Here is a 26,318-nt window from a genome sequence, read left to right as displayed (position 1 = left end):
CTTCCTCTGCTCTCCTTAAATAGTTAATCACAAAGGAAGCAGCCATCACCTGCGCTGACAGTCTCTAGCACTGAGCTCATGCCCTGTCACTTCAGTACAAGCCCACGCTGGGTATGGCAGTAATTCAGGAGGCACCCAGACAGCCAAACATGAATAAAGCCAGTTCTAAGCAGAGGGTTAAAAATTCTCTTTTAAAAATATTTTTTCTGAATATCTGAGGAACAAAGCAGGAAAGCGTGGAATGGAAAGATGCTCTTGTGTGCTTATTATAAGAGGCTCTGCTTCCTGGAAATGGTTATGGAAACGAATGGGGAAGCATTGGGGATGAGGGGACCACATTTTTAAATTATCCTATTATTTTTAAATTACCCCTACTAATGACCTTGCAAAAGCTCCAGTTCCACTTGAAGCCCCTATCTGCCATTTGCATGTAATTTTTTTTTTTTCCTAAAGTACAAAAGCTGCATAAACTATACCTGCAAGACAGCAATGGCAAAGAAATTTTTGTCAAGCTCTCGTATCAAGAAGATAGGAGTCTACCCTGTACACTCTGAAGAAAGGCCATCTGAAGCTGCCCCAGCTATTCACAACTGGCCTGTGGAAGTAGAGAAATGCACAGGAGCCTATGATCTACAATATCAAGGAGGAACTAAACACCAGAAAAAAAAACACAGAAGAATGACTTGGAAGAAAGCCACTGAAATTTCTATGGCTTCTATAAATCCATGTCATGCATTCTCCGCTGATATGAAAGCTTAAAAATTTTTGAACTTTATGTGCAAAGAAACAATTCAGTATGAAAATATTACAGGAGAGCTGTTTTCCTCAGAGTGGAGAACAGGCTACCATATTGTAAAATAAGAAAAAAAAAAAAAGAAAAAAAGACAACTATGGAGAAAATACCAATTGCTAATCGATAGACAGTTTGCATCAGAATAATCAAACAAACCAAACTGATTTTGTTTCTGAACTGACTTAGAGAAGTTTGTGATTCATATAGGACTATTTCTTAGCACCAACTGACTAGAAAGAGATGTTTACGATTACATCCTTGGTGCTAAAAATAGTATTATTTATCTGAGTAACAAATGTTAAATTTACTATTTTGGTCACAACACCTATAGATTTGTTGTATATTGAACTTCCCCTTTCCCCCTTATTCTGAAATCCTTTCAGATACTCTCTATCTTTCTTTAAATACTTCTTTCCCATGTTGTCTTACCAAACACAGATTCACAAGTCTGCAGGCTGCAGACATGCCCTGTCTACTGCCGCCTCTAATTTCTAGTATTAGCTGCCAACTTACAAGAGCTTGTGGTCGGAAAATTGTCAGTAGCTGAACTGTGCTGGGCTGGCATGTCAACCGCAAACCGTGGGCAGAGGTCTCCTTTCTCATTTGATAAAGAATAGGGCATAGAAAGAACAGTACACAGGCAGCATCGTTTCCACAGTAAGGCCAGACATGCAGGAGACTGCAGTGTTACCACTGCAAACACAAGTTAGTGCCTTCTACAAAAAGGTCAAAGCATTAGCTCCAGACTTGTAGGTGACCTCAGATCTACTAAAAATAGTCTAATTCACTGAACATAGTAGCCTAATTCACTGACCTATTGATGCCATTTTACCAAAGACGCTTGTAATTTTCTTTGTATCATTCCGAAACCAGTAACCTTACTTCAGGCCCTTTGAGTCATTATCTACTTGTTGGGAGATTTGCAAGAGGCAGAATCGTATTGTCCTGGAAAGCAAAAAATGAGACAACTTCTTCATTTACAGTGAGCAGCAGATACAGCCCAGCCAGCCAGCTCCTACTGAGGTGCAGGACTGAGATCACGCATCCATATCTCTTGGTGGGGAGCCACTGTCATAATTCAGATTACAGCATGTTTTTCTGAAGCTATGCCAGTCTGCTCTTAAGGCATAACAATTAAAAAAAAACAGGACCAAACAAAACGGGGCACAACGGATTAGACCCAACATCCATTTTGCCCAATACTTGCTGTCTGCATCCATTATTTGGCCAATATTTCAGTAAAAAGCCTAAGAAACAGGGAATATGTAAAGCTACACTCTGCCCTCAACATCCATTTAGGTTCCAGCCTCCTGTAACTTAGAGATTTGCGTGCCTGTTTCTGAATCCTTATGGTCAATAGAACCTGACCGTCAGTCTTTTTCTTTTTTTTTTTTTAAATCTTTTGCTCACTATGGAACTCATTCTCAGAAAAATGTAACTGGAAATAGCATTTCCCTTTGTTTATTTTAAACCCGGTGCACAATATTTGCATTTAATACCTGCAAATCTTGTACTGAGACAAGCAATCACCTAAACACCTTTCTCCATGCCATTCACTACGTTACACATACTTGTGAGTACCCTCTGCTTGCTCTACCTCAATAAGTCTGTTCATTCTTTTTGAGTGTGGAAATAGCTCCATGTTTTTGTTTAGTCTTTATTGCCCCTATACATACCTAATTCTTCTAGATCTGTTTCCAAATTAGTTGAGGAGAATTAGATGTGTTGTTGAAGATGGAGGGACAAGGGGTATTTATACAGTGTCATAACATATTCTTAGGTTTTCTGCATTTACCTCCTAATATATCCATGGTCTTTTAACCATCACTAGTCGATAAGTCACAGAGCCATCCACAGTAATTCCAAGATCTCTTTCCCGATTTCGAGCCATAACTAAAGTCCATCATTAGGTATACGCTGACAGATCAATCTTCTCAACAAACACTACCTTACATCTATCAGAACTGAACTGTCCTGCTATTTTTTTGCCCTGTCACTTAGCACTGTGACACTCCTCTGATGTTTCTCACAATCAGCTTTTGGTCTTGCTAGCTGGAAAAATGTGTCAGTGCTTTATTATTCATCCTCCACTCCAGACAGCTTATGAGCACTTGAAACAGCAGAGACCCCAGCATACATTCTCCAGAGGACTCCACGGGTAACATTGCTGTATAGTCCAATCTTCTTATTTTTTTCCACACAGTTTCCAATCTTTACCTAGTCACTTCCTAACAACCACAGGATTTTAATTACCCCAAAGTCTTTGAAAGTGAAACCAAGTGTTTGGTTGTTTTTTTGTTTGTTTCTTTTTTAAACAAGAAACCAGATATACTGTTTATTAGTTAAATCACCTTTCTCATAGAATTGTCTAGGTTGGAAGGGACCTTTAAGATCATCAAGTCAAACCATCAGCCTAACACTGCCAAAACCACCACTAAACCATGTCCCTAAGCACCACGTCCACCCAGCTTTTAAATACCTCCCAGGATAGCTATTCCACCACTTCCCTGAGCAGCCCGTTCCAATGTTTAATAACCCTTTCAATGAAGAAATTTTTCCTAATATCCAATCTAAACCTCCCCTGGTGTAACTTGAGGCCATTTCCTCTTGTCCTATCGCTTGCTACTTGGGAGACACCCTCGCCTCTCTACAACCTTCTTCCAGGTAGTTGTAGAGAGCAAGAAGGTCTCCCCTCAGCCTCCTTTTCTCCAGGCTGAACACCCCCAGCTCCCTCAGCCACTCCTCGTAAGACTTGTGCTCCAGACCCCTCACCAGCTCCGTTGCCCTTCTCCGGACTTGCTCCAGAATCTCAACATCTTTCTTGTAGTGAGGGGCCCAAAACTGAACACAGTATTCAGGGTGATCATCCAGTCATTCAAACAACATAAGCAGATTTACAGGGCACGACTTCCTGCTGTAGAAGACAACCTGACTCCTCTCCATCATCGCCTTTATTCCTGTGAACAAACATTAATTCTATTCTTCTTTTTTTTTTTTTTTTTTTCAAATACTTTCTACCAAAGTGCCTAATACAGAAACCAGGCTCACTATTAGTTTCTAGTTTCCCAAATGCTCCATGGGGCCCTCTTGAAAAGCCTGACACGTTTCATTCTTCCATTCTAAGGCCAATTTACGCAATGATTATACACAACCGTGTGTAACTCAGCAACTTCACCACTGAGTTCTTCACAAAGTGAGAAACTTTTCCTAGCAATTCATTGTGCAGATTTGCTCCAAAACGTCAACCTTCTGTCAGCTTCCCCCAGCGTGTTCCCCAGAAAGGAAGGCTCCACGTGGGAACTGTGCTGCCGTGAACAGCAATGCAAATAACTTCTCTGCTACGGCTTTACCTTCCCGTAGCTCACATGTAATATTATGATCATCTATCAGCCCATTGGGATCTCTGGCAGGCTTTCTGCTTTTGACAGTTAGACAAAAAGCTTTATTTATTTTTTTTTTTTTAATGCCTTTATAAAGTTGTTCCTCAACATTTTTTGGCCTACCTTATTATGGTTTATATTTAACTTGCCAAAGTTAATGCTCTTTCCTATTCTCCTCATTTGGATACAACTCTTGCTTCAGAAAGATGACTTATTACTAGGAGCCTTGTTTACTTTACTGTTTAAGCCAGTCCTTGTTCACTTTTGTGGCTTTCCTACAATCTCTTATTTCCCCTCCCCTTCTTGGACTTTCACCATCAAACTAGACACAGTATTCTAGAAGTCTTGGATTGTGGGGTTTCTGGGGGGTTTGGGTTTTTAATTTGAAATCAGTGCTACACACAAACTTTCTCAACTTACGCGTGTACGTATGAACCCGAAATAGCATTTCAGCTATGATATTTTGTTGAGATGACATGAAGCTTTCCCTGTGTCTGTTTCCAAGACAAGTTTTTCTATCTTGAAGGTATAATCTGCATTTGTTCCTCCCAGATGTCTTATTTCATATTGGATATATTAAAATATGTTTTGTTGGACTGTGGCCATTTAAATCAGGCAATCCAGACGGTTCTCTAAAAGTAACCAATCCTTTATTTAGTACCCTCCAATACGCGTATCATCTGCACGCTTAGCCTAGGATTTTTTCCAGCTAGGATTATCGATGAAGGCATAAAGCATTGCTAGAATGTGAACTGATTGACTGAGGACCCTCATAAAACACAAACAATCATAAAACACAAACAATCATTTTAGTCTTTCCTTACCAGAAACCACATTTTGAGATTTCTCAGGGCATTGCTCTTTAAAACGTCTAGTGCTTGCTTATGCTTGGTAAAGTCTGAACTCACATTTTTACCATTAAAGAAGCACTTACCAAGAGGAGTTACATCCTCTGAAAAATATTTATTCTATCTCAACTATTTCCATCATATTTTGCCTATTTACATTTAAAATTGCACTAAAAAGTCAGGAACCTTTAGAATGGGAAAACATTTATTCATTTTATTCATGCTTGAAAACAGCCAAACCAACTGTATACAAATAAAAAAAAAAAAAAAAACAACAAAAGCACACATTTTGTAGCAAAGACCAAGCCTGAAAAAAGTCAGCCACAGAGATGTTTTCCTAGTGATACGAGCAACTGAAAACAAAAGCTAGAATGAAAGAAATCATGCAGCTCAAATTCTTAAATCAACAGGCAAGCTAATTTGGCTTTAAGAGTTCTAAATATATTAAATTATGATACCTGGCTTGGTAATATTAAATTTGCATAATTTTTTGAGTATGACAGAAGTTTCAGAAGAGAAAGACTTTTAAGTGTAGCATGGAATTCTTTGCAGAACTACTGGTCAGCCAGTAGTTCCTTACACCAATCCTAGGTAAAATAATGAAGTGTCTGACACTGAATTCAATTAATAAAGAATCAAAGGACATCCTGGAAAAAAATGTCAACCTTACTGAGGTTCAAGGTTCACGTTAGAGAAGCAAGTGAACATAAATCCCCAGCAAGATACTGTCTTTAGAACTATGAATATGATTTTTCAACGTATGAACATGAGAACAACCACCTAGTTAGACCGCAAACAAGTTACTACCTCTTTGCATGGAATTAGTTCAATGCAGTGAACTACCAGGAAAAGGTGAGTGAACAGCAATTTGTAAGTAGCTACTGAGGGAGAGAATAACTAACACTTCAGATTCTAGCAGGCAAAAACACTCCTCCTTGAAGCCAAGGTCTTAAATTAATTTAAAATTAAAATAAGATTAATATTTTTGCAATAATGAGTTTATCCATAGGAATGGCATAGCCCATTATTACCAGATTCTCCATTAATTGAAATCTTTAAATCAAGCTAACTAGCCCATGATCCATGATGAATTTACTGGAAGAAAACACCATGTCCTGCGTCATGAAACAAATCAGGATAAGGGACCATTTAACAGTATTTTCTGTCTTTAACAGTACTAAACAGTCTTCCTTCTTCAGTGTATATAATTTACCTCTGCAGAATCAATACGTAAGAACAGCCATGCCTTGGAAAGGGCAATTACATTTCAGCTGCATAAAGAAAGTAAGGCTTTATCTTCAGGCATCTTACCGCTGTTATATTACCTTATATTCCTGTTTTATACTATTTGCATTTAATATGTATACAAACACAGATTTAAAAGCACTCAAAGTTCTTAAAAGAAGAGGATGATAATGTATCTGCCTTCAGTTCTAGTATTTATTTATATTCCAACCAGAGTTCCAAAATTCACACAAATTACAGTACTGATAATTGTTTGTTTTACACTGGTGATGGAGAACATAGTCTCAACACTTAGTGTTTTGTTTTTAGGGCCTGGCTGCAGTATCTGCTGGTTACAAGGCAGTGTCAGATTTTTATTTTTAAATTTTAAACTTTCCAGATACCATGTTTGCCAATAATAACAAAGAAAGAAGATACCACCAGATTCAGGCTTGGCCTGAAGGCCATGGGCACCCAACCTAACCTCTGTATGTGCAAGTCATGGAAATTTCCTCCTCAAAAGAAATAAAATATCTTTCAGAAAAGTACCGGTTGTGTTAAGAAGTCCACAAGCTCTTTTGCCAAAGAGATCACTGCAGTAGAGCACCTTTTCCACATGCATTAGAAGCTTGTACAAAGGTCAAATAACCATTAAGTCAAATTTTCCATTTGATGAACTGAGATCCTTGAGCTTCAACAGTATTATGTTTTTGCCAATCTATCTTCTGAACTGTCTTCCAGCAATTCTACCAACTCCTTGAAATGCAGAAGCCACATGGTGCATTAGAGAAAGCCGTAAGTCAAATTTGAAGGTAAGTTTTGGTTGATCTGTCATGATTACATTCCTCATTTCTGAGAGCTGTCACACAGTACTGATTATGAAACTTTCTACCCTTTCAGAGGGAAACAAATTCAGAAGAAACTAGTAATACTTTAGCAATCAATGACTTCTCAACACAGTAAGATCCACAACTTGTTAATAACATGTTTTTGACCACTTGGAAAACACTACTGCAAAGCCTCCAGGCACCTAAGGGATGCTTTACCCTGTTCTCCCAACAAAAAACAAAAGATCACACTTTACTACTCCTGATAACTTAATCTGTCACTTCATAACCTAACCTTCCTAAGGATCACGTCATCTGGTACCAGCAGTGAGCTTCACCACGCATCTGTATCATGCACTGACAATATAATTTGTTTTATTACTCAACATACAGAACTCTGTACTCTTTGAGCAGGCTCCGAGTCAGACTAAAATCAATTAAGCCATTGCCACTGACCACTCAAATAGCCCAGAATTTCAACACCGCTCTCCCCTTGAACCAATCAAATGACAGAATAATGACAGTTTTCAAGATAATCTCTGCAGATCACCCACCCTGAAGGATGAGAAGTCATCAGGGAAAGGGGAAAAAAAACCCCCACTAATTACTTACTTTGGGAAGATGACAGTCATGAGCGCCGATGCATAACCAGGTTTGCACACTCCCTCAGAGATATTTGCGTACTTTGATGCCAGTTCTGGAGGCCTGAGAAAAAAAAAAAAAAGAAAAAGTAGAGAGTCAGGACTCTCCTGGCTATGAACTGGCTTTTGCAATCATACAAGGTATTTTTTTCCTTATACCTTTTCTGAAAAACAGCTGTGAGGAATAGCAGCAAACACAGATGGGTATTTATTTGTTGCAATATAGCATCACAGGAAAACAACAAAGGATAGGGTTAAGGGTATCTGAAATACCACTAAATCACTAGTTTTGCTGAAAGATTTTCATATCTAAAAAAGGTAAAAAGAGGTAAAGCTCTTGGAAGAAAAATACCAAGATATCATTTTAGACTGCAGCCTTTCAAAAAGAAGAAAACATAAACAGCACTTTGCTTTGGCTATTTTTCTAAAGTACGATCCAAGTTAAAATTACAAAAAGTATTATTTAGAATATTATTTAGAAGATAACCTTTCAAGCATTTGAAACAAACTACTGAGCAGTTCTGACAGGCTATCATCAAGAGATGCTTTCAGTATTTGGAACAGATGACATTGCTGCTGTTCTGTTGAGACGTGTCTTAATTCAGCTTGCCTAGTGATTTCAGGGCCAAATTTAGAATATAGAAGGTTTGCTCCTTTAGTTTTTGTACAGAAACAAGATTCACAACTCAAGAAGAGATATTTAAATCCAGTGCATACTTCTACCATAGATCTACTGAGTGACCTGGAAAAAACCATTTAATTTTATGTCCCTATTGACCACCTGCAGAATTTTTACATTTATTCATTTCATGAAAACATTACAAGGGTTAACTCATTTGTGCTTTCAAAGTAATATTAGATACCTTAATGTCAGTCACAGTATGAGAATTATTAATATTCCTTCAAAAGAAATGCATTTACAGTTAGTTGTTTGACAGTCAGTGGAGGTTGCAAGTGTTTACCGCAAAGAGTCAACCAATAATACTGTATTTGCTACACCATTTTGTTAGCCGTAGGCAAGTAATGAAAAGCTTTTTCCTACAGGTCAACAGTAGGAGTCAAATGAAGATGACAGTACAGATCCACAGAGTAAATCCACAAAAATAATTCTGAGGAGCCCATTATTATCACAACTGCGCTTTCTTTTCCAGGTGTCACCAACACGTACATCACCAATACCAGTTAACTAGCAAACGACTGCTAAATGTAATGAGCCTGGATTCAGAGAGTTTCAAGCAAGTGGACTCCTGAGCTGAAGACAAGGTTCCTGGAGGGATTGTGAGCAGTGGAGCAAACAGAACCCCGGCTGGCAAAATTACCTATCTGAATGACAGCAACTGCATGCTGAACTGGTAGTAACTATCCTTCTTGTTCTGGTACTGGGGTCACTTCCCAATAGATCACTAGCCAGTTCCAACTGGGTGATCAATAGACAGACAGTTAATTTTACGATTAGCTGGATACAGTACAAAACCTTCTAAACATGTAGTTCTTAAAGAATAAAATCTATTTCTGCTGAACAAAAATCTAAACCTTCAACAGCTGAAGAGGAAATAAACTGGAGAAAATAAAAAGTCATTAAGTACTTTATTTCTTAAGACCTTTGCAGATGAAAAGCACTGGAAAAAGCTTAAGAACATGGACCCAATTCTAATTCTGCCACAGATTTGCTGCATAGTTTTGGTGAAAACATGTAATATTTTACTATCACAATTCCTCATCTATAGGATGGCAGAACAATACATTTGTCTATTTACACTGTCAATTATTTACAGCAAATTTCTCTAAATATATATTATGTAGACATGGAGAGATAGATACAGGTGTAACATTGTCTAGCACAACCCAAATCCATGAGTTTGGTTTCCATAGGTGATATATAATACATATCTCTAAATGAGAGACATGAGCAAGCATCTAAGACGTGAGCATCTAGAAGTCTGAATCCTGAAGACTTGCACTGAATGATTTTTGTTCTCAGTCCAGTCAGGATCTCTTTAGAAATTGGCACAGAAAGGAAAGGCCTGTTGCTGACAAAACAGAAGGTTTTAATGGTGCTAAAATATAGCCCCTTCTGACATAGTACAAAAGGGACAGCAGGGTGTACAGATCACAGCTTGTTGCAGCACTTCAGATATGAAGAAATGTGGGAAATCTTAATCTTTATCAAGTGAACTTAAGTGTTGCTGCTTTTTTATTGTTTAAGCAACATACAGAAACCCCTATATACCAAAATCTTCAAAAACAAGTAGAAAGCAACTGGAATTTATCTGCAGCCACCACGGTAGTGAGTCATTGCTGGCAAACTTGCATAACTATTTCAACAGCAGGCCTTTCTCAAATGACCTCAGTGGTCACGCAAAATATCTTGTGCCACAACACAGGCATTTTTCTCTTTTCTGATTTAATGGTGCTTTCATTATCAAATTAAAATGTCACTCAGATGCCCATCATGGCGTTTCTGCAAAAGAATAGTAGGCTGAAACCCTCATGCATTTGAGTGGCACAGAATGCCAGCCAGTGCCGCATACTGATGGTGGAGCTGTCAATTACAAAACCCACAAAGATACTCAGAGCTGCTAAAGCCCGAGGGGCCGAGCTGTTAACATTTCTTGGATGTGATGAAGTTCATGATCCAGAGTGCCAGAGGCAGAACAATTCTCATAAGCCAATTGAAGCTGCCACCTCGTATCATTCAACATTTGCTCATCTCCTTTCTTCTAGCCGCATATTGAGCCAGCAGGCTACGGAAAACTAGAAATGGGGACTCTACATTTTAAATCCATCTAGGGACACATTTTATTTGTTTGATTTCTTCAGATTACACATTACACACTGTCACTGCCAGCGTGCTCATAACATTAAGCCTACATTAGGTGTAACTCAAAGCAAAACATTTAGAGTAAGGATGGATACAGCTTTGCTGTCTACCATTCTGCTACCTCATGAAGCTATCCAAGCTAACATAATTTTAGATATATAAATTTGCTTTCTGTTGTGTTTTTTTTTCCTCTGCAAGATTCACAGATCTTGCAGAAATTGCTGTTCTGTAAATCAGACCGCAAAACATCCTGCGTGAAGCATCCCATAGAGAACTATACATTTTTCAACCAAATCCAGCTTTGTAAAAATCACACTGCTGTTAATAGGTACACAGCTGTGTAACAAAAAAGCATGCAGAAATTAAGTATATGAGTAAGTATCTCTTCTATATCTGATGACAGTGTACTTATTACACTGCTGCCTGTATTGCTACTTCTTTGATTATGTTTCTTATTTCCAAATGGAAGAAGCACTATTACTGAAAGTACATTCCACAAAGGCTGCCTGACAAATGACCAAAGCACGGTGCACGGCATTACAACGACTTAGGTTTGATTCTCATTTAATAATCCTGAATGCTGCTTACAACAGATGGGTCAAGAACTATGCACCAAACTAAACAATATTACTTTCTTAGTGTTTTACTAGTAAATAGCTTCATCTCACTAGCCGCATTACTGTGCCTGGAATCCAAGGATCACATGGAAAGCTGTGGTAAGCCAGCCAGGGCGATCACCACTGTTACAGCACAAAGGTGCAAATCTCCTCTATGTCTTCCAAGTCCAAGCACATCTACTCCGGCTCCTGACTCTCTTGCTCCTAGTTACAGGGAAAGCATCAGTTGGGTTGAAGCAGTTAAAGAGCTAGTGGAGACAGCACAAAGGATATCATTAGATGACACTGCAGACCCTTAAGTTTTGCTCAGATTTTGTGCAGGAAAAACCCAGTAAAATAATAAATTTATCCAGAATAAGTGAGGGAAACAATTCGTAGTCACTGTAAACATCTGCAGGTTTTATACAAGTGCCTGCATGAGGGTGAAGGGAAGTAATTGGCTTATCACCAAAAAGAAAACGCACTCCTGGTTTGGTTTTTTTTCCCTGATTTTTCTCCTGTGAGACTAGCACACATCCTGAATTCTTACGATTTTTTGTGCTTCTCTACACTTTTATGTGGACATCAATCTTAAAAAAATTTCACAATTTGTATAAGTTAAAAATCCAACTGCTTTCAGAGGATTTAGAAAAAGTAACAAGATTGTTCCTTCTGCTTGTATTTGGCAGATGTGTGTCTTCTTTTAATCTCAAATATGAAAATGTCACCATGGTTAATTCCTTCATCATGTCTTGATCAGGGACAGCATGTCATCCTCATAGGACTGGAATCTAAATCCATTTTAAAAAAGAAATTAGTAATACAAACTCAAGTGTTGGGACTACTGAAAAAAAGACAACTAAGCTCTTGTAATTGAATATTACAAAATCTACTTTAAGAGACCAATTTTGCCGCTTTGCCTTCCACGTGGAATCTAAATTGCGGATTGTAAAAATTGAAAAACTTCATCTGCTCGAGATAATCTTATTTGAGGACTGATTTCTCTCACTGTTACTCTTGCACACAAAATATACTGATACATTTCTGCAACAAGGAAAAGGAGTTCTTTCTCAACATGCTCTCTAGGTTGACCCTTCGCCTTAGGGTTTCTTTCTCTTTGGTCCAAAGTACACTGAGTCATACCTATACAGCAGCTCTACAAAGTGTATGTCAGAATACCTGAAGAACGAATAGGAGACGTGATGAGAATACAAAATGAAAGGCACGTAAAACATAGTGGTTATTATGAAGTACTAATGAAATAATATTAGCAAGTAATTTGGCAGTTGAAAAAAGGGCAGATCACTAAATCAAAGCAGCTAATGCTGAGAACCCCATATTTACACCACATGAGATTCAGGACATTTTATTTTAAATAGGACTCCAATCGGATTGCCTGGGTCAGATGTATCCATTACACACATACATGGCTCAATGTTGGCCAAAAGGCCAAGTTTTAGTTTGGACTCCTGTGTCCCCAATTAAATATTGTTGCTTTTCGTAGACTCCTGAAACAAAGCTTTGAGTTTTGTTTCCCCCAAATAAGCCCAGGGCTACATTTCAGAACCAGTTTGTGAACTCAATCAGCATACAGTAAGAAACAGTTATGGGATTTGCTTCAAAATTGCAGGACTTCTCCAGACAAGATTCTAATGAAGACACAACCAGAGTGGCTAGGGTGTATATTTATTTATATTTTAGTTAATATCAAAGGGTCACAGATCTTTGAATGGTATTTGTCAATTACGGCCTAATAAATAGACAGCTTCCAATCCTCAATATGCTTTTTCAACAAATCAAAGCAACAAATCCCATTTGAGGGGGAAAAACCCTGAAACAAAACCATAAACCAGCCTTCCCTTCTAACTGGCAAGGGCTTCCACTAAAGAGACAGATGAGAAAGTAAGTGCCCCATCAAGTCTCCCCTTCACTACAGACTGTCAGCCTCACAGCAAATACTACCAGCTCACTTAAAGGCATGGGAGGACACCTTCGGTAGGTCTGATGATGCAGCTCTTTTACTCTCCTTCAGTTACTGCTGTTGAGTCAGAGAGAAAGAGAAGTCATTAACAGCAGCAGCAGCTTTCACCTATATAGCAGTCAATTCCCATGCACCAGTAACAGTAAGGGACTGAAAAAAAAATAAAAAATGTATTTGCACATCTGACTCTATAGAAATCTCATAGAATCTTCATGGTTGGAAAGGACCTTTGAGATCACTGAGTCCAACCATACACACACGAAAAAAAACCCTCTACAATCTCTGCCACTAGAGCGTGCCGCAAAGTGCCAAATCTACACGTTTCTTAAACACCTCTAGGGATGGTGACTCAACCACCCCCCTGGGCAGGCTGTTCCAGTGCCTGACCACTCTTTCAGTAAAGTAATTCTTCCTAATATCTAATCTAAACCTCCCCTGCCGCAACTTCAGACCATTTCCTCTGGTCCTGTCATTATTCACCTGGGAGAAGAGGCCAACACCCACCTCTCTACACCCTCCTTTCAGGGAGTTGTAGAGGGCAATGAGGTCTCCCCTCAGCCTCCTCTTCTCCAAGCTAAACATGCCCAGCTCCCTCAGCCTCTCCTCATATGACTTGGTCTCCAGACCCCTCACCAGCCTGGTAGCTCTCCTCTGGACACGCTCCAGCACTTCAATGTCCCTCTTGTGCAGAGGGGCCCAGAACTGAACACAGCACTCGAGGTGAGGCCTCACCAGTGCCAAGTACAGAGGCACAATGACTTCCCTACTCCTGCTGGCCACACTATTCCTGATACAAGCCAGAATGCTTGTGAAGTCATGATCATCACGTCATTTTGAACAGGCAGAATCTCCTTGAGTGCAAGACGCTATGGAAACCAGACGAGCTGATGACCCCTCCTCTTGGTAGGTGGCTGGAGCTCCATGTTCAACAGGAGTGAAGTGTGGGTTAGGAAACACCGAGACAGAAGTTTAAGGAACTCCGATTACAGCTTTGTTAGAAGTTTCCAAACTTTGGTTCAAAGAATTACACAGCCTGATCACGTGATATCTGCTATTTTTCTACTTCCAGCTGAGGAAAAACTAAACAAACAGAAGAAAGAAATGAAGAAATAGAAAGAAGAGGAAAAGCAGAATGCTTAGACTGGAAGAGACAGGAAATGCATCTATCACACTATAGCCAGCTAAATAGATGTAAATATTTTCAAATGTTACTTCAGTATGTAAGCAAATTCCTCAAGGAGACTGTATGACCAAATACGAGAAGAGATGGTCCAAATCCGTTTCTAAAAAGATATGATGCACACTAAAAAAAATGTCCTGTTCTGCTTCTCCACCAACAATTGTGGCTTCTCACGAAATTAATTTCTTAACAGCAAAGATTATCAACACATACTTTTATTTATTTATTTGGACTACTGAAGGACACCAGCTGAAGAAGATTAGGTTACATTAAACTGGTCAAGGAAAACAAAGTTTTAAAGGGGTTCCACTAACAGCCACCTCTATAGCCCTGAATGAAGATGCGACGCGAGTCAATGCTACCCTTTGGGAAACGCATGCTGACAGCTGAACGCCACTAACATGCTGCTGATGCCATTCATCCTTTGTGAAATGTCATCTTTGCACAAACACACTGAAGAGGTTTCCATCCACAAAAAAGGCAGGAGGATCCTACTTCTTACTGAATTCCATTCCTGGTCTTTGAAATACCAGGAATTAGATCACTAGGCAGAAGAAGGAATTTCAGATTAGTCTCAGCAGTGCTAAATACATAAACATATTAAGAAATACTGCTATGAGTGATTTCTCTACCAGAAAGGACCATATCTTATAGTTCACAGAATCCAGCAACCCTTCCTGGAGCTTCTCAATTAATAACCTTTTATCAACTCCTAAAAAAGTGTGGGATCCTTGTGGACAAAAGAATCAGAAATTTTCAAGCTAGAAAGATTTTGTTTGTTTACTTTAAATAAGTAAATAAACTGAATGCTAAGTTTATAAAACCAGATTCAAAGGATACAGATAAAAAAATCCTAGAAAAGTCCATGGCGCATTTTGTATGTGACCTTATGCTGCATACTCCTCCAAGAATTGAGTAATATCCCTGATCCCCAGATCTCCTTTGGTTTTTATAAAGCTTTCCCCTTTTTTTAAAGTTTCTGTTTGTGTTACATCTTACCTTTAAGACCAGTAGCACAGAGAAAAAGCAGAATTATGTTTGAAAAGACACAGATAAGGAGCAAAGAAAACAGTCCATTTGAGGGTTGGTTTGTTTGTGTCTTTAAAGAAAAAGAGAAAGGAGAAAACAACTGGCTGAAATACCAATTGTTAGACTAAACAAAAAGCATGAAATACAGAAATTTTATTTTCACAGAAGGCAGCTGTTTACCAAAGAAAAAAAAAAAAATAAGGATGACTGCTCCCTGAGTTTTCAATTATTTATTAATCTTTGGACAAAGAAACTTGTAATGTAGTTGTTACTTGCTGATAGAAGTAACTCGCTGATAATCAACATAACTCCTGAATGTATGTTATTGGGCTTTTATCTATTCTTATTTCCACAGATCCAAAATTACTGGTTTCCATCCTCAGTAATAAGTATCATCATTCTGGTTTTACAGATAAGGATGACCTAATGAAGGACAGTCACCTATTTGGAGATGGGATGTGTAAGGACTCACTCAGTAGTCAATAAAAACTCTCTCAGCAGTCAGTTGGCATTCCCACCTGAACTGCTTTCTGAAAGAACTGTATAAATAAACTCTATTTCCCCAAAGTCAGCAATGATAGTGCTCCCTAATATCAGAACATGTAATTCTCAAAACTTGCAAAAAATAGATGCTGCGATTCTCTATTTAAATACCTCTGAAAACTCACTGTTAGCACAATGGCCATAAAAAGCGAGGCAATTAAAAGTCTGATGGGAAATAAAACGCTCACCTATCACATCCATTTTTGGCCAAATGAAGGAATGTGAGAAGATAAATTGAAATGTCATAATTTTGTTGCTGTAACCCTCAAGTCTTCATCACCAACCCTCATCTGTTACATCTACAAACGGGCAATGCTTTCTTTGGATTAGGAACAGTGTTTTTCTATTTGTAGTGTAATGAATCCAGCAGCGTAGGTCCAGGAGAGACAAACAAGTGCTAAAGAGATGAGAATAAATAACTCAACCCAATTAGAAACCAGAAATCCCCTGCTCAGACTAGTAGGAATCAGTACCCCTAAAAGCAAAGATACTGCCCCAAAGCCTACAGCTGTGGGGAAAAAAAAAGATCAACTAAGAATTCCTAAAGCATCATAGCTGAAATTACAGTTTTACATCTGTGGATACTACAGTTTAGTAGATATGAATGCCAAAATCCAGTGTTTGGCAACATTAAATGCCAAATGAGAAAATCACTTACACTAAGGTTTTAATCACCAAGTCTTCCTTCTGAAAAATGTAGTTCATTTCATTGCAGAACACAGCCAGGCTACAGAACACTTCATTTCAGAGAAACTCACAGCGTTTAGCTACGTGAGAGAGCGCACTGGTACAGCAGAATGCTATGGAAACAGTGATTTATTATTCGCTATTTCCCATATCAAAGGAACACCAACCAAAATTATCCTAAAGACAGTAAAGCACTGACATAAGGAAGCACTTTTTCATATAACATGCAGGTAACTGGTTGATTTCTTTACATCAGTATGTTATAGAACCAGATGTATAGACGGGACCAAATGCTATTAAGACGTCTAACAGCATCCCCAACTTGGGAATACCAAAGCTTCCTCTCCTTGGAAGCTGGAGAGTGACAATGGAGCAAGGATCGCTCCTCAATGGTGTATCTTTCTCCTTCCCTAAACAATTCTAGGGAGCACTTTGTGACAAGACATTGGGGCAGGTCAATCTGGCCATTTTTATTTTCCCACAAATGAAATTCAACCCTTTCTGTTGTAGCAGCAGATCTATTGCCCAGGCAACTGTCAGAGACCAAACCTTAGGGAAATAAATCCCACTTGGAAAAAATCTCTCTCAGCTACCTGATAACATATCTTTAACAAGAACAGTTCACAACACTCTCCCTTTTCAGTTTCTTTGGTAATTTTACAGGGATAAGGGTGATAAAGGTTGCCCTTTAAACTTTTCTTTGGAAGATCTGGACAGCCTGGGAAGGAATAACAACTTAACTCCTCTTAACCAAAGACGACGACAACTGTGGAAATGGCAAGGGCTTTTATTTTTTCCTGGGCTAGACTGATACCGAGAGGAAAAAACCACTGGTCAGTGAATAAATTGCTTTAGATGGTACGTAGAGATGACCTCACAATTGGGGAATGTGGTTTAACAGTAGTTTTACAAAATGCTGTATATAGTCATGAGGCTCTGAATTTTTCTCTCTCTTCTTTCTGAAGTAGTAGTCCAAAGAAAGCTGTCTTCACTAACCTATATTAGAGACAGATGTCATGATGTCAAGCAGACATCAATTAATGTAGTAAGTACCACACTGATGTCTTAAGAAGAGGAAGGCTACATGTTGGGAAGAAAATGTTTCCTCCAGAAACCTTGCTGTAAATACAGAACACAACCCTGACCTGGAAGAACCTTTGCAGATACTATGACTAAACATGCCCTCACGAAACTAAAAAATTCCAAACTGCTTCAGGGTAAATAATTAAGAATAGCCAGAACTCTTAACAGTAAGAACAGCTGCAGAGCCACCCAGATCAAAAAACTCTCCTGTTTACTCCATACATTGTTCTAGTGAATGTTCTTCTGCTAAGATAACTTCTTTTTTTCACTTCAAAGAACAGCTTCTTGTCTGAAAAGGCCATCCAACCAACATCCAAACTGCCATATGTAAGCCCGATGAGTCAGAGAACAGAATAAAGTTTGTCTCAAAGAACTGTGAACAGCCCAATTAATCAGACCCTCCTTCATCTTATATCACCCCGAACTTCACTGAACGTCAGTCCCACATGAGAAGGAGGTTATTCATGGCTATCCAAAAGACAGAAATGGGTTTCCAAGATGTTTCTTGTACAGGCTGAAGGAGAGCTCCAAGGCTGAGCACTGAAATAGGTTTACACCTTTCAACAGGACAAATCCTATCCTCTCCTCCTTGTTAATTCATCAAAATAGCAACACTTCACAAAATCATCCGAGCCTGAGTTCCATGATGATAAAATACAACTTTAAATCATGTACAAATCAGATTCCCTGACTCAGTCAAGTGACACAACCACCTTTGGGGATTTCTGCCTTCAATGATGTAAAAAAGGGACGCTAAAAGAGGAAGAAAAGGAGCAGGAGGAAGGCACTTAACATTCTGCAGCTGTATAGGACACTGCTCACATTTTTCAGGTCTTCAAGATCAGCCCTTTTAAAGAGCCAGGGGGAAGATATTTTTAAGTAGGAATTGAAAGGTCTGAAACCAAACAGAAGTATCCAAACGCATTCAATATGCAAATAAAAAACATTTTGTTAGTTGGCTTTTCAGTTTATCCTTCTTTAACGAGCTGGAACAGATTGCATGGCAGACAAGGAAGAAACAGCACATACATGTTCTGTCAGTTTTCCATCCCTCTCTTTCTGGTCCTGATTCTCCTTGCTGAGAGCAGGACTGGGGCTGCAGCTCGTGTCAGGAGTAGCATTTTTGCCTGGTTTGATTTCTGCTGTGAGCAGAGAAAGAATCACATGGGCTCATGTGTAATTTAAATTGACTTTTATGAAATACTTTGTACTCTTGTTTGGTTTTCTCAAAAGCAACTAGAGAAAGCTTCATCTGAGTCTCACAATTCAATTTAAACATCCATATCCTCAAAAACATCTTACAGCAACGATTGCTACGTGACTCACTCCCTATCATGGCACACCAGAGGCAGCTGTAAGTAACCTTCCTGCTGCAAAGTAGCCTTCATCGTGTTTCGTTCACTGAAACGGGCATCACACAACACCAGCTCTCCCACCAGCCCTTGTCAGGTCTGGAGGCCTTTAGAGTACTTCTCCAGTGCAGATTTGTCAAGGATGCTAGCAGCAATGTCATGCTTCCCTAAGGAAAAAGTATATTCTAAATTTATCAACCTAGTCAAAACTTACCTTGTCCTCTAGTCCTAGACCAACTTTAAACAGCAAAATAAAGAGATTTTTACTAAGCAAGACTTACTGTCAGGTTTCCAGTCATGAGACTGGGAACAGAACAAGTAAAATAAAATACACCTCTAGATTATATTTAACAGGGTTCCTTCAGTCCCTGTCACCCTAGAGTTCCTCTAGCCTACAATCTCTGTAGAAAGCTAAAAATCATGGTTTCACAGCATGTCACTACCTGGCAGATCACCATGCTCTCTTCTGCTACACAATTCTTCTCGAGCACAGCAATAAGGCTTCCTGATTTCTTTCAGCATAAATGAAATACTGTCTTCTTACCTAATAGATTATAATCACAGCTGTTAAAAGTATGTCTTGGTTTTACTGTCCTTCCTCAGCATGTAAGACGTCAGTATGTGTTTGTTTCACCAAACTCTTCCCTGCCTTGATGACCTACTACATACTCTTAAAATTTATGTATGGCATTCTTAGCACATACAGACAGCAAAGCTTTGATGTCTCTGGTTACATTACAGCAATGCAAAGACAAATTTAGAGGCAGACTGAGTAAAGTAAGCTGTCTCTTCCCATACACCCCATTTACAAAACCTCCTCACAGCCAGCTACAGAAAAATATAAATTAGGAGCTGACAACTAAGCTGTGTCTAGATACCGATGCAAGAGTGTTCTTCAGAGTATGTGACATAATTCAGAGCAGGCTTGATAAACACTATAACATTCCCTTTCTGAAACACACTCGATTTCCATTCAACCATCAGATGAGGACACCCTGAAACATTTCCAAGGGGGAAACAAAAAGGGAAGTAGATTTCTCTTTTGGAGGCGGAACGGCACTGGCCTGCAAGAAGGGATCTACATCAAGCCAGGTGGGTGCAGAAGAGTTGATGCTTGGTGATCACATACATGCCTTTGGGATTTCCAGAGGCAACTCTTTCATCAGTTTAATGATAAGCTCACAACTGCTTTGATTCAGGACAGGCAGCAACAAATCACCTGTTTCCACAGTGTGTGCTGGTACTTTGTTCATTATGACCAATATCAAGAATACAATGATGAACGCCAGTGTTTTAACGTAATGCCATATCAAACCCACAATCCCACCGAATGTCTAGTCCTTGCAGTAAACTATATGGGCAATTAGAATGAGACTAATTCCTTTAATGGTCTTAATGCAGAATTTCTAACCTCTTTAACTGAAGTTTTCGAAATGATCAATGCTTAGATAGCCTAATCCACTCAATATTCATAAGTTTATTCAGAGAGCAAGAAGGTCTTTCTATGAGGATATTCAGTAACTAGAAACTTAACAAGCTCACTAGCGCAGAAGCTGGCCAAAATTCAATTTATCTCTGACTTTTAGAACAGTTTTCTGAAGGAAGAACATGAAGAGTGGCTTTTTATATGCTCTTCTCCCAAGAGGGCAAAGCAACAGGAGAGCCCCATGTCATTTATGAGCTTATAAATAATCAGTGAATTGGGTTTTGTTACTAAAGTAAATTTAGCCTTCTGTGAATGCAACAACTGTAAAATTTTTTGCTCAAACAACAGTTAATAGAAACTTGTAAAGTTAACCAGTTGCAACCATACCCACCCCAGGAAAACAAACTTACATTTAATAAGGTTAGTGCTACTGCAGTGAAGAACTACGTGCAGACTAAGTGTTCCACTTTACAGATACAGAGGAGAAAAAAGAACTGAGCCTTTTCTTTATAGGCTTCCCAGTTTTTATACAACTAGTATGGCTGGTTAAAAAAAAAAAAAACCACAAATTGTGCAAACCCAGTTCTAAGAGGAACACGTGAAGAAAGAAAAGAAAGAGATTAATCTCACGCATACCAGGCACCTTCATGGATATTCACTTGAAGCAGCAGTCCATCTAACAAAAAGTGTTTCCTATTTAATATGCACACTAATTGGAACTATATGTATTGCAATTATTTTTTTTTTGGTGGAAACTCATATTGGCCATTGTGCTATTGTGCTCGGAATCAAAAACGGGTTGGAAAAGCTTATGAGTCCTTTCTTTTTTGCTTTTAAAATATTTGTACATCAACTTTCTGCCAAGAATATGGAGAACCCCTAGTGTCTGAAGATTTATTAATAATCTCTAGCAGCTACTTCTTTAGAAATTCTTGTGAGAATGTTGTCTAGAAATACCAATTCTAAAGCACTTAAACTTAGGTATCTACTGCTTGAACTTTTCTTGTTGATATTAATGAAAGCAGTTTTCTTTTCTCATCCAAACAGAACAAAACTTCCTGTATTTACTGCCTTTTCTACAAATACATTATCACTTTTTTCCTTTATACTCTCAGTAAAACTGTTTTTCCATAAACATTTCTTTCTTATGAAACTGAACATGTTGGGGCAAACAGTATAAAACTGCTCTAAACAATGCCCAGCCATTCATATTTTTGCTTTACATTCTTTTCCCACGTGGTTTGGTTCATAATTACTTCCAGCTTCAGGAAACTGGCCCTTTTAGAAGCACCAAACATTTTTTTTTTTTTTTACTTTGCTCTTAACAAATCAAGTAATGAATCAGTTCTACTAAGTAGCCAGTATTCCTGCGTTCTACAGTCTTTATCTTCTTCATCGACCGAGGTAATGTCTAACACAGGAATCCCAAAGTTTGATAATGAAGAGTCACGTGAGAAATCCTTATGAGAATTCCAAAGGATCAAAACTGAAAAACCTGAAGTGAGCTAAGAAGAGCAAAACAAAAAAAAAATGTGGATGGATGGCCATTACATCCCACCCAAACGTGGGAGGTTTGATGGATGAACAACAAACAGCCTCTTAATTGAACCACTGTGAATAGCTCAGGTTCATTTTCTTAAATATTTGAAGTGTTCAAACAATTAGTAAAGATTGGATGAGATTAGGTAGAAGGACATGAATTTAAAGTCAAAGAAAAATCTGAAATGAAAGAGAAATAAATAACCAACCGTCAGGAAAACACCAATGTCAAAGTATGCTAAGCCTTGAAATAAGCCTTCAGAAAAAGCACCAGGATGCTCTTGCTTGTGATGGTCAGAATCCCTTCATTTAGCCCGAGACACACTCTTACCCTGCATAGGCAGGATGGGCGATCATCGGGACTTCCCACTTCTTTTATCCCATCCCCACCCCCCCCCAGGATTGCAGGAATACAAAAAGACAAATGGGAAGGAAAACAGGGCACAAAGAAATCCCACAGCAGCAGGCACAGGGAAAGTCCAGCATTCCAACACGTTTATTGCTTATTTTTACAGTGCTTAATGGCGAAGTACCACACATAGACACAAACAGTTTCAAAGCAACCTCCCACCCTCGAAACAAAATGAGGGGAAGGGGCTCTGTTTCAGTTCTTCATTATTAAAGCTCTGAAGTAAAGACATTTCAACAAACAGAAGTAACCCAATCTGTGTGTTTCTCTAGCCCAAACTCCCTCCATTTTTACGGTCTTTTCAAAGTCTAGATCAAGTTTCTTTTGAGTTTGCAGGGTGAAGATTGTTATTTCTGGCCCTTCCCCCACCCCCCCACTTCCCCAAGACTCAATTTCTTTGTCCTTTCTTTTTAAAGCAGAGTTTGAAATTATCATGAATATTCAAAAAAAAATCATTTGCTCCTCCTCCCAGATCTGCTGTATAATATTGGAAAAACATGTAAATACACAGTACCACAGAATGTCTAGCAAAGTACAGAGCCCACTGGAAAAAACATTCCTTCTTTTAATTCAGTACTCCCTGAAAGTTCTCAACATACACAGTAAAAAATATATACCATATATTGTATAAATACAGTATATTAACTATGTTAGTACTATGTTATTGTGGTCAACCATACTGATCTTTCAGTCATTTTTCTAATTGAGAGGGGTAGCAATTTTTTTTGCCCATTTCTACCTTTAAAAAAATTAACTTTCTTTCTCAAGTTAATACATTATAATACCCACTATCTTTTTGTTGAAGTGAAGGATTCCAGTAAGCTCCAGCACATCTTCTAACCTTTGAAAAACTTTGAGGGAGCGCTTCTCCGCCAGTCAAAGTCAAACCCCAGGACGCTTCCTCCGTCATTCATCAGTTGAGATTTTAAAATCCAGGTTTCGAGCTGACTGTAGCAGCAGGTGAAGAGATCCACTGCCACCCAAAGGGAGCTTTTTTTCCTGTCTGTTGTTTAGAAGCATCAAATTGCCAACCTAACTGCTGAAGTACCTTTGAAAATAGCTTTTGAAGGATGAGTTTGAAATGAGGACAGAAATAACAGTCACTAGCTTCCATCTCACCAAGTAAGCGGCATGCCAGCAGAGTAAGGAAAGCTGATACAGAAGCATGAGGGCAACAGCGCAAGGGAAAAGCCCCCAAATCACATGGATTATTACAAAAAAGTAGTTTTTCACATGCACAAGACAAGTGAATCTACACTTGTAACATGCCAAGGCTTACTCAAAGTAATTGTTAAGGTGACTAAACCAAGCATTCATGGAGTAGTAAGTGACAGAATAAAGAATGACCACACAACCCTCCGCTGGGCATTAATATGCATTAATATGCATTAAGATACAGTCTATAATTAACTACATGATAATATGCCGATCCTCCTACAGAAACGTCATGTAATTAAATGCAAACATAGATTCTGTTCAGAGAATGATTCAGAATTTGTAGTGAATGAAACTCTTGTTTCTTGGACCTGGCCAGCCTCAAAGAACTACTACAATATAAATATTTAACAATAATAAAAGCATGCAACCCTTTGCCAAGCACAGATGTTAGAAAGCAACTGCAAATCTTGGCATTTGGTGGCACCTAGTAATCCATTGGCTGAGTCACTAATGTGATTGATGGCCTTAAGTTGTTCAGGAACTATTAGCCCCTCCAAGAATTCAAACCTGTGAATTAAATCATATTTTTTGTTTAAGTACTTTTCTCTACACAACCAGTAAATGTTGGACTTTATTCTTCAAGGTTTTAAAATGGTATGTGGCTCTGCAGCTTGGGAAACCTCTTTACCTGGGAGAAACTGATGCAACTTGCCTGTTTCTGTACTTCATGCATATTTTGTTTTGATATTCTAATTTTGGTCATGATGTTATGGTTGGTACAAGCATAACTAAAAGATAAACTCCTCTTGCAACAGATCTTTTTCACAAATCTGGTCCTGAGGAGCAGTAGGTCTTGTTTTGACTAAGGAAAAAAGTAATTCATAAACTATGTTGCCTACAGATGTCCTCAGCTTTCCATTCATCCTGTATTTCATTAACAATCCATGCCTGGATACCATCGTGCTTTCTAAAAGCTAAAAGACTTTCCAAAGAAGAGTTAGCCTAAGCACAGGCAGCAGAGAGGAAGCATCTTCCTTCTTGATATTCTCCTTTCTGACAACCTCTGAGCGACAAGACATCTGGTCAGAACCGTTCATTTCCATGAAGCATCTGTACAGTATCTTTAAAACTGGCCATCCCCTTCCAGGGGAGATTCCTGGCCATACCAGCCTCCCTAATGCTATAGCAAGGCATGCATCAGACATAAGGGTCCCACAGAAAACACTTCTCAAGCACTTCTGACAGATTTTCTTTCCAAAGTGAACAAATCTGGTTTCACTACCATTTCCATGATGAACCAGTACCCACAACAGAATGTATTAGACCTGAATAACATGCCCTGGACATCTACGGGGTAGAGGACACTAAAGTAGTATTACATGAAGAAATTAAAGAACCAAAGGCAAATTGACACATTACTATTTATTCACATCAAACACTTTCGTCTGTGTAACACCATTTAAAATGTAAGTCAAAGCACTTAAGTTTAATGCAGATCTACCTTTCTAGAAAGTGTTATTCCTCCAGGTCATTAGTTTAAATGACATCAACAAACACAGCCAGAAACAGATTTTGAACAAATGAAAGATTAAAGAAAAAAAAAAAAAAAGAGATAAAACTACTTGTTGCCTCAAGTGCTTCAAGTCACACAAGACTCTCACATGCTGTCAATTAAGTGAACCCTATAAAGTTATGATCTATGCAAAATTCCACCAGAACTATTATATCACAACAGATGTAATGAAATTATTTCTGCCAATAAAGTCATCAGTGCAGAACACATTACCCCTTTCAACTCCAAGCAAATTTTTTTTTTTAAATAGAAAGTGCCTCTATGATGGTATGATCTTGATTGAGTTGCAGAAAACATTTTTAACCGCTAAGTTCCACCGAATTCAGTGCATACTTAGAAGAGGTATTTGGTACCCTGACCACACACGGTCAACTTGTGGAACAGCAGCAAATTCCTCTAGGCTGACACTCATTTTTCTTTCAAAATTTATTTAGTATGGTTTTTTCAGCTTTTTTTCTGGCTCCCTTGCTATTGAAAAAAAAAAAAAAAAGAAAGAGAATAATTCAGGCTGGACGGGAACTCTGCAGGTCATCAGTTCTATTCTCAAAGCAGGGCCAGCTTTACTTCCACAGAAGAAACAAATAGACAGACAAACAACAAAGGAAAAAACCCAACCTAAAACCAACAATGGAAAATTACAGAAAAAAAAAATTCACCTATGTATAGTACTTGCTTTCTTTGCTCCTTAACTCACAGTATTTATTTCAAGCATGCTGATTTTATTACAAGTCTTTCCAGAAGATAACTTTATGGCTTTGAAAAGCAAACATGCACATTTAGGGTGCTATATAAATATGATTTTTTTTAAGTAGCCAACAAAATCTTTCTTTAATCAAAAATAATAGAAAGCTTTTGTCATGGGGAGGTTTTATAAAAAATTTTAGGGTTTTGGAAGTCCTCCAGCAGGTAAAAACTTCACTTGGCCTCATACTAAAATATAAAAAGGAGAAGGCTCTGTCTCAGAGCGCTGTAATTGAAGTAGAGAAGTGAGCAAGGAAGACGAAAAAAAGGATGCTTGAGGGGAAGGAAGACTCAATGGGACTTGCTAAAAGCAACAAAGAAAAGGACAGCAAACACAGAAGGAGGAATGGTTTGGGTGGGTGGTTTGGACACAGCACAGGCTGGTATCCAAAGTGGTATGCCAGAAGTGTGTGGATAGTCAATGGACATGTGCAATAAATCACACATAAGATATGCAAAGTAGTCTGTAAAAAAAAAAAAACACAAA

The 26,318-nt window shown here is 38.5% G+C and overlaps 1 protein-coding gene across 15 annotated transcripts in view; it reads right to left on the bottom strand.

Annotated features, from left to right (window-relative positions):
- Positions 1-26,318, bottom strand: part of ST3GAL3 (ST3 beta-galactoside alpha-2,3-sialyltransferase 3) — a 194,032-nt gene that overhangs the window by 112,646 nt on the left and 55,068 nt on the right. For all 15 annotated transcript variants that reach the window (XM_074599488.1, XM_074599481.1, XM_074599487.1 and 12 more), the window contains one exon: positions 7,685-7,777. In XM_074599488.1, coding sequence (XP_074455589.1) covers positions 7,685-7,777 — 93 coding nt within the window. The remainder of the gene's footprint in view (positions 1-7,684; positions 7,778-26,318) is intronic.

Source organism: Larus michahellis, chromosome 8, assembly GCF_964199755.1.
Source record: "Larus michahellis chromosome 8, bLarMic1.1, whole genome shotgun sequence".
In the NCBI taxonomy this organism is placed as follows: domain Eukaryota; kingdom Metazoa; phylum Chordata; class Aves; order Charadriiformes; family Laridae; genus Larus; species Larus michahellis.
The sequence above is the reverse complement of the archived record's forward strand: the minus strand, read 5'-3'. Positions and strand labels throughout refer to the sequence as shown.